The sequence below is a fragment of the Hordeum vulgare genome, chromosome 5H (genome assembly GCF_904849725.1).
Source record: "Hordeum vulgare subsp. vulgare chromosome 5H, MorexV3_pseudomolecules_assembly, whole genome shotgun sequence".
Classification (NCBI taxonomy): Eukaryota; Viridiplantae; Streptophyta; class Magnoliopsida; order Poales; family Poaceae; genus Hordeum; species Hordeum vulgare.
The window spans coordinates 113,379,738-113,388,110 of NC_058522.1; the positions used below are offsets into that span (position 1 = coordinate 113,379,738).

Below are 8,373 nucleotides of genomic sequence, written 5' to 3' on the forward strand. Positions count from 1 at the left end.
GGGTTCCGCCGCCGGCAGGTAAAGTGATGATTAATGTGGACGTTGCTCTCTTTTCCAATACCAGGAGCATGGGGGCAGGTGTAGTGATGCGAGATCAGTTGGGAGCTTGTATTGTTTCCTACGGTATTGGTGTGCCTGACGTTTACAATCCTGAGTTGGCAGAGGCAATTGCTATCAAGAGAGGCTTGCTATTTGCTTTGGATGAAGGTATCCAGGAGATTGTTCTTGCTTCAGATTGTTTGACTGTGATTCAACGTATAAATTCTTTGGGCATGGATCGATCTTCTTGTGGTCCTGTGATTCAAGACATCAAGCATATTAGAGCTTCTTTCAGTAGTTGTTCTATATTTCATGTGCGCCGAGAGCAAAATATTTCTGCACATTTGTTGGCTAGATCTTGTAATCAGCTAGCGTGTCGTGTTTGGCGTGGTGTGGCTCCCGAATGCATCCGGGAATCAATTTGTATGGACATTATGCCATAATCTATAAAGTGGTGTGTTATAAAAAAACTGTGGCCTACGGGCCACTCTCCCTCAAGATTGTTCAATTTTTTCCCATTTTCTTTTCAATATGGTCATCCTTCTGTAGTTGTTTGTTTCTCATCGATCGACCACCGTGTACCTCGTTAATTCCAACAGACGCACATCTCAACGTACAGCAAAGTAGCAAGTTCCAAAAAGAAAGAAAGGAAAGAACCTAGTACGCGCCACCCTCGCAACGCTTTGCCGTGCACGTCGTACGTCACGTATCCCCTCAAGGCTGTCGCTCCGTGGCGCAGCCCCACTGGGCCACAGCCGAGTAACCACAACCGCAAACCGCCCCACCATTCCTCCAGCACCTGGGCAAGGACTGGGGCCTCCTTGTCTCACCTCGCCGCCGGCCGGCCGGCTCTGGCCGGCTTTGGAGAGAAGCGAGCCCTCTTGTCCTATTCCTGCTCTCCCGCGGGATGCTCGGCCGGCGAGCTCAAGCCCCAAGGTCAGTCAGTACGGGTACGTCAACTGCCTCGACCTCTCAGGCTCTCACTAGCTGCTTTGCTTCAAAGAATTTGTTTTCCCTCTCGTCTCCGGCAGAGTTCAGATTTGGATTCTGAGTTAGCCATTTCTTATGCTGGATAGGAGACACCCACTACAGATTAGTGGGTTCCCCTTCCCCTGGCCGGAATCAGAATGAGTGTTCCTTGGCCAACCATATTTCACAAAAGTACGACTTGCTACTGCATTTGTTTTTCTGTACCAATCTTCTCGCGGCACACATTCTGCGCTATTAGATCCTAATCCACCTTTTTCTTCTCGGTTGTTAAGGGATGAACTTCTCCGGGTCCCGACTTCTGCTCCAGCCTGCAGTCAGTCCGCATAGATGTTCCAACTAGATAGAGTATACTCTGAGTCTCTGATCAGTGTTGCTCCAGCCAGGATAGACAACTTAGAATAGTGCTCCATGAATCATAACTGGCTGGAACGTGTTGTAGTCGGAGGTGGCCGGTGATTAGGAGAGTCCTCCGGTTAGGATCTGAGCCTGGTGCGTGTTGTAGTCGGATATCTAGTTTGAGTCGGTTTGCTAGCTAGGCCAGGTCCAATATATATGCAGGTATATGGACGTCAGTTGTACCGTGTGGAAAGAAAATAAATAAAGAGAAGAACAAGGCACGATGCGTGCCTTTGGTCAAAAGTTTTCTTGAGCGTGTGCCGTTCGTGTGATTTGATGCGATCGACCCCGAGTGCGGAATCTTAACATCCATCAGACCATCACCTTGGAATTGCGGTCTTCTTTGACTAGAGCCATTTCAGCAGTCCTGCATATCAGGTCAATTTGTTCATCTCAAGTATAAGGTTACTCATAGCGGGGAGTGTCATATACTAGTATCATGCATATTAATGATAAGAGTAACATAAGTAGTAACATAGATGCCACCTAAACGAAAAATATGATGTGACAGCTAATCAATGATAAGAGAGAGAAATTAAGTAACATAGCTAGTTACTCATACTATGATTAATATTTGCCAACATATTAATTGCACATTGATATAATTATTTGGTTAGCGTTGATATTAGGTATGCTATCAATTAGGGGAGAGTGCTAAACATGTTTAGCACTAAACATTGGAGCTGACATAAACCGTTGGATAAATGCGGTTGAACGGAGATGTGTTGGATCTCCGCAACTCGCTCTTTTTGTATTTTTTGTATATATATATATATATATATATATATATATATATATATATGTTTATATGCTACCAACCAGCCTTTTGTACCAAACTTCCCACATGCCCTTTGCTTCCAAAAAACAAAACAAAAAAAGCATGATGTACATCCTTAGTAGGTATGTAGCATATGTTAACATAACATTCATCATTTTCTTCTAGCTAACTTCACAATTTTCTGCTACCTAACTTTGCCTTCTCGTCTTGTATGAACCAGCTACCTGCCATTGCCACATATCTGTCATTTGAAGAAATCTGTGCTTCAACTTCAGTAGAGGAGAATGAGGCTTGTGTGTGTAAATGGCCTGAGATTCAGGCACCTCAGACCTGCGTTCCTCGCCGTCTTTACAGTGTTTTTTCTTTTGAAATGGGAGAAGGGGTCTCTGTACAGTCCTGGTATCCTCCGACCGGAGTCATTAGTCTTGAGTGAGTTATATCCAGGCCCTCTCAAATTATAAGCCCAAGAACTAATATTCTTTCAAGATCCTCTCTGTGGGTCATCTTTGGGACTTGTTTCCCCAGTAAATTTCTGTTGCTCACTCACAGTTTGTAGATCGGAATACCTCCATGGAGGAAGATCTCCTCATCATCGATCCGTTGGTGCAATCGGTCGCTGAAGTAAGAAAGGAAACCATTTCTGCACCTCCACCTCGAAACATAGTTCATAACTCTGAAGATGTCATTGATAACGCTGGAACAGCACCTCCTCAGAAGAAAGGTAATTCACTATCTCACACCCTTTGCTAGCTTGTACTATTGGCTTTTGAGATGTATTTTGTCGGCTTTTGAGATGTATTTTGTTAAGCTTTCTCCTAATTTTTTTGCTTCATCGATATTTTAGAATGTGACTACAGGAATGGAAAATGGGTTCCTGATAACCACAGGCCACTGTATTCTGGCGCCAGATGTAAAAGATGGCTCTCTGAGAGCTGGAACTGCAGATTGACACAACGCACAGACTTCGCTTACGAGAAATTTAGATGGCAACCTGAAGGCTGCAATATGCCAGTGTTTGAAGCTGCCCAATTCTTGACAAGGTATATGTTGCTGCTCCTTCAGTTTAAATTTGCTGGAGATGCCATGAGCTACATTCTTTCACGAAGGATTTGTAGAGCTTTTCAGGTAATCAGATCATATATCATACTAATTTAGACATGTTTCAGAATGCAGGATAAAACCATTGCTTATGTAGGCGACTCCTTAGGGAGGCAGATGTTCCAGTCGATGATGTGTATGCTTGGAGCATCTGGGAAACATCATTCAGATGTGGAAGATGTTGGCTCCAAGTACGGAATGACCCAGGCACATCGTGCAAAACGACCAACACGGCCCGTAGGCTCGGCCTACCGATTCCGGAGCACAAACACGACCGTCCTGTATTACTGGTCATCGACGCTCTGCGATCTGGAGCCTCTCAGGCGATCAAATCCAGCTGCCGGTTACGCCATGCACCTTGATCGCCCGCCTTCGTTTCTCAAGAAGAACCTTCACAGGTTCCACGTCCTGGTTCTGAACACCGGGCATCACTGGAACAGGGGTAAGCTGAAGGCGAACAAGTGGGAAATGTATGCCTCCGGAGCACCGAATAACAACCGAGAGATCGCAAGCATGTGGAAGGCGAAGAACTTCACTATACATGGTGTTATGAAGTGGTTAGATGCCCAGCTTCCTAGCTATCCCCACCTGAAGGTGTTCTACAGGTCACTGTCACCAAGGCATTTCTTCAATGGGGAGTGGAACACCGGAGGCACTTGCGACAACAAGGATCCTTTGGCCAAGGGTAACATGGTGTTTCAGAATCATTCTCAAGATGCCGACTCCGAGGAGGCGGTCAAAGGCACTAGGATCAAGCTCTTGGATATCACCGCGCTTTCGCGGCTACGCGACGAAGGGCACATATCCAAGTACAGTATCAAAGCTACACCAGGGGTCCAAGATTGCTTGCATTGGTGCCTTCCTGGTGTTCCAGACACATGGAATGAAGTACTGGCCGCTCAACTGTAGGCAGTTAGCTGCTGTCACGGCAGGCTCATAGGTTTATATTGAGCTTAGCCCGTCTTTAGAAGCTTAAGCTTTGCTCATCGTAAGTTATGATCAGCTAGCGAAGGCATCTTTCCATCATGAACGGAGTACAGTTCAACAATATTACTATTCATCATGTAACACTAACATTTGTTATGGCAATATACAGTTCAAGAACATTCTTTTCAACATGAAACATTATGTATAAAACCACCTCCGTTCCTAAATAGGAGTAAGTCATAAGTGACGTGATATACTTGCACGTTCAACAAAGAAACAAGATAAGAATACATCCAGTATGACAAGCTTAGAGCAAGTACCACTCCAGGAAAATTCTATAAAATTGGCATATCTCCAGGTTAAACAGGCTTACAAAAAGGAGGCTACAAAGTACAAACTGGCAACGATCAAAGTTTTGAGAACACAAACACCCCAACAAGCTCAAAAATACCGATATAAAGCACTGATGGTCAGAGTCATAACTTTAGAAAACAGGACAAAAAGCTTTTTGGTATCACCAAACGCAGATGTGACTAAGCAGCGGCATCAAGACAAATCCAAGCCATCCAGACAGGATCACCACTTTCGACAAGTTGTCAATCATAACTGGCATTCAGAAACTTCAACAGTTCATTGCGCTTGCTCTCAGCCGCCTTATCTTCCTTGGATTTCTCAAGCTTCATCATTATCTACAAATCAAGTCAAATAGTTCATACTCAATAGTCCACTTACATTGGAATGATTTTCAATCTAGCAGGTACAAGTACAACCCAAAAGATAAGCATCAAAATGGTAGAAAAATCGTCCTCCTCACCTTTTTACCGGAGATAACACTCCTTTTGCCGCTTTCCTCCTTCTCACGACCAAGGAACTAATAAAGAAAATAAATTGCATTTAAAAATGATGATAAGAAAACAAACAAATGAAAAGGCGCACAGGAAATATTTATACCTTGGAAAGCTGGACCGGACCGCTAGAACGTTCACTCTCTTTCTTCTGTATAAAGCTCCCGCATTGAAGAGAACAAAACATAACAACCAAGACAACCAGCAAGCCAATACACCATGTTGTCACCCGTTCACGAATCCCAGCTCCAATGTCAAAGAGCCAACCCAGAAACAGGTAGCAAGAAATATAAGGATCTCTCATGTGGAAATAAAAAGGATAAGAGATATTTCTGTTGCTAAGACAGTGTGTGGTACATGATACTGAATATTTCAATTCATATATAAAGTGTACCAATGATCCATCCATCTAATATAGACAACAGTTGCTGATTTCCAGATAATGATTATTACATGTGATAAGTTTAATGTATCACAAAATTAAGCCATATAAAAGGTAGGTTTTTTAGGTAAGTAGAAAATTTACCTCTCTATGTTTACTCTTGTCCCGTTTATGATGCCTATCCTTGCTTCGCTCTCTTTCCCTAGACTGCCAGAATGAGGATACAGTAAATCAATGAGAGGCCAAGTACTAGGTGTATGCTGAAAAAAAAACCACAAGACATCAAACATATATGAATTGCTGGTACAGTACCTTCCTTGATCTACTGCTCTTCTTATGCTTACGTGATCTGCCAGATGCCTCGCGGTCGCTATCATAAGAGCTTGTGCTACTACAGAAACAATCAGATACTTCAATATGCTAGTGTGGGGTCAACCTGAGAAGACTAAAAAAAATTGCAACCAGAAAAAACCATTACTGAATATAGTCTAAAACACAAAGGCAGCATTGTCCATATCTCATCCATGAAGCTTAGACAGAGGGTTAATGGCTGAAAATTAATAGAATAAATTTTCTCATGCAACTACTACCCACTATTAATCACAATCTGAATCTCCTCAAAGTCTGGCCCTAATCTAGCTAATGCACTAAACCATCATGTGTCGTGACTAAAAAGATCGCAGCAATTAAATATTAGATCACTGCAATTTGCATAACGAGTATCCCACCCTTCTTCAGAACCACTCGATTCAGGTTCACCTAAACTTGTTCCTGACTGCAAGGGAGAGGGATCCCAATTCCCTACAAGCCAAAAATACAAACAAAACTGGAGTCCTAAACTCAAATACAGTTCCCCTTGAACAAATACAAACTAATTTTAGTATGTGTTTCGCTTGGGTTCGCAGAACAACTTTTCTTCAGGAAGGCGGCCTGCCCAGAGTTTGACATCATAATAGCTCAAATCACAGAGAAAATTTCATCAAAGAATAAGATGTCGATTTGAAATGACCAGACGACCCCCACCTCCACTTCTTAGAAAATATATCAGCACCCTCAGCTCGTATCTAAGAAGTTCTTATCTTGAGTGACTTTTATTAACTGATGAAATAAAAGTTCTTATCTTGAGTGACTTTTATTAACTAATGAAAGAAAAGAACACCGCTTGTTACAACTTAAAAGTTCCGGATTTAGATCACAACCATTCTCCTCCCATAGTCTCCTTATCACCTCACATGATTACATTCCTTGATCAGCACTACAGCTCTATCCCCATCAATAGCAATCCCATGCAGAACAGTAATTTCGCTCAATTTCCAGCATATATTACTGTCAACGTTGGTTCTTTTCACAGGAAAAAATATCATCATAGAATGAAACATCGACTGCCAATGACCAGATGGCCCTCATCTCCACTTCTTAAAAGACATGTCACCCCAAAAATTGGTAAATGTGGCACTCACTGATCATTAATAAATAGTCAGCAAGCTCAACTCATATCTAAGAAGCCTTTCCTTTATACTCCCTCCGTCCCAAAATTCTTGTCTTAGAATTATCTATATATGAATGTATCTAGTCACATCTTAGTATTTAGATACACCCATTTTTATATAAACCTAAGACAATAATTTTGGGACGGAGGGAGTATCATACAAGAGATATCTGTAACAGAAAGAACAAAACGAAGCTAGTTAAAAGTTCCAGGTTCAAATCGCAACCATAGTTTTCCCCTTATCACCTCACATGCTTTCTGTCTTTGATCAACACTGCAACTCTATCACCACCCATAGCAATCTGAAGTGCAGCATATACTACTGTCCTCGTTAGTTCTTATTACCCAGCCTAGGTATTGTATCTCGGACTTGGTGCAAAATCTCCAACAAGCCCAATTCTAGAAGGAAGAGCTGCGTGTCATTACCCCTTTGATTCCAACAGGGAAATCGAGACACCGATGTTGATCTACGCATATATTTCCTCTCACCCGACCCTCCAAAGTCATCCGCACCAACCGAATCTCCTAGATCACGAGCTCTTTCAGCCTAACCCTAGCTAGCAACGGAAACCTATACACGGAGAGGGGGTGAGGAGGGGGAGGCTCGCCTGTAGCCGTCGTCGTCTGAACGGGACCTCCGCCTCTCCCGGCGGCGGCGCTTGTGGCGGGGCTTGCGGTCCTTGCGCACCTTGAGCGCGGAGGAGGAGGAGGTGGACGGCGCGGCGTCCTTGCGGCGGCTGTGGCGGCGGCGGACGCGGCGGTCGCTCCCCGATGAGGAGGAGGAACCGGTGGAGTCCGTGCTGTCGGAGGAGGAGGATGAGGAGCTGGCGGACGGCGCCATGGCTCGCGGGTCGTCGCGGTGGCGGCGGCGGCGGCGAGGGAAGACGGGGTGTTTGACGGGAAAAATCTCACGCACGTACGTTATTCCTTTCCTCTCTCGCGGAAAAGGAAAGGGTAAAGGAAATGCGAGGAGCGGCTCGATCGATTGTCTCGGTCGGGCAGTAGCCCGGAGGCTGGGCCTCGTGAACCAGACCGAGTCGGCAGACGGGAAGCGCGCGTGTGCGCCGGCGCTCGGCTGAACGCAAGCCGTCTTTTCCTTAAATTAAAAGAAAAAAAAGTTTGAACTAAAATTCCTTAAACTTTTTTTTAGCAGAGTACAATTGAAGTCGCTCACATACACGAGTATACATTCACGCCTATGAACGCATGCACACAGACCCTATCCCTATGAAGACTTTTGAGAGACCGAATCGGCACATCATCTTGAGATTGACGAACTCGTCGCAAACGCCTTCGTAGTTGATAGGAACGTCTCCTCCCACTAAACGCACAGCGCTGAAAGGTCTAAAATAAATTTAGAAAAAAATGTAAACATCAATGTCAAATCTAAGATTTAAACTCTGGTGGACACGGGATAGCACAGTCCTCC

The 8,373-nt window shown here is 44.1% G+C and overlaps 2 protein-coding genes across 4 annotated transcripts; one reads left to right on the forward strand and one right to left on the reverse strand.

Annotated features, from left to right (window-relative positions):
• The first annotated feature begins 734 nt into the window (after nucleotides 1–734).
• LOC123452246 (protein trichome birefringence-like 16) lies at nucleotides 735–4,424 on the forward strand. 3 transcript variants are annotated; one of them, XM_045128867.1, is made up of 5 exons: nucleotides 735–989; nucleotides 2,424–2,632; nucleotides 2,760–2,924; nucleotides 3,048–3,243; nucleotides 3,370–4,424. In XM_045128867.1, exons 2-5 carry the CDS (start codon nucleotides 2,488–2,490, stop codon nucleotides 4,208–4,210), a joined length of 1,347 nt encoding a protein of 448 aa, XP_044984802.1. In that variant the 5' UTR covers nucleotides 735–989; nucleotides 2,424–2,487; the 3' UTR covers nucleotides 4,211–4,424. The 3 variants fall into 3 exon arrangements, with proteins under 3 accessions (XP_044984802.1, XP_044984803.1, XP_044984805.1); XM_045128868.1 differs by having other exon boundaries at nucleotides 744–975; XM_045128870.1 differs by lacking the exon at nucleotides 735–989 and having other exon boundaries at nucleotides 2,550–2,632; nucleotides 2,753–2,924.
• Nucleotides 4,425–4,535: 111 nt separating this feature from the next.
• LOC123452247 (splicing regulatory glutamine/lysine-rich protein 1) lies at nucleotides 4,536–7,872 on the reverse strand. The gene is made up of 6 exons (XM_045128871.1): nucleotides 7,553–7,872; nucleotides 5,768–5,846; nucleotides 5,600–5,662; nucleotides 5,180–5,224; nucleotides 5,043–5,099; nucleotides 4,536–4,917 (listed from the first exon to the last, which is right to left on the reverse strand). Exons 1-6 carry the CDS (start codon nucleotides 7,783–7,785, stop codon nucleotides 4,825–4,827), a joined length of 570 nt encoding a protein of 189 aa, XP_044984806.1. The 5' UTR covers nucleotides 7,786–7,872; the 3' UTR covers nucleotides 4,536–4,824.
• Nucleotides 7,873–8,373: the final 501 nt, after the last annotated feature.

What these genes read in the sequence shown, in the direction of transcription:
- LOC123452246 (XM_045128867.1), top strand. Translation starts at nt 2,488, where the DNA reads ATGAGGCTTGTGTGTGTAAATGGCCTGAGATTCAGGCACCTCAGACCT. An exon ending in AGCACCTCCTCAGAAGAAAG is followed by an intron (nt 2,925 to 3,047) that starts GTAATTCACTAT and finishes TCGATATTTTAG; the next exon opens with AATGTGACTACAGGAATGGA. An exon ending in GCTGCCCAATTCTTGACAAG is followed by an intron (nt 3,244 to 3,369) that starts GTATATGTTGCT and finishes GACATGTTTCAG; the next exon opens with AATGCAGGATAAAACCATTG.
- LOC123452247 (XM_045128871.1), bottom strand. Translation starts at nt 7,785, where the DNA reads ATGGCGCCGTCCGCCAGCTCCTCATCCTCCTCCTCCGACAGCACGGAC. An exon ending in AGAGCAGTAGATCAAGGAAG is followed by an intron (nt 5,663 to 5,767) that starts GTACTGTACCAG and finishes TCATTCTGGCAG; the next exon opens with TCTAGGGAAAGAGAGCGAAG. An exon ending in GTGTTATCTCCGGTAAAAAG is followed by an intron (nt 4,918 to 5,042) that starts GTGAGGAGGACG and finishes CTTGATTTGTAG; the next exon opens with ATAATGATGAAGCTTGAGAA.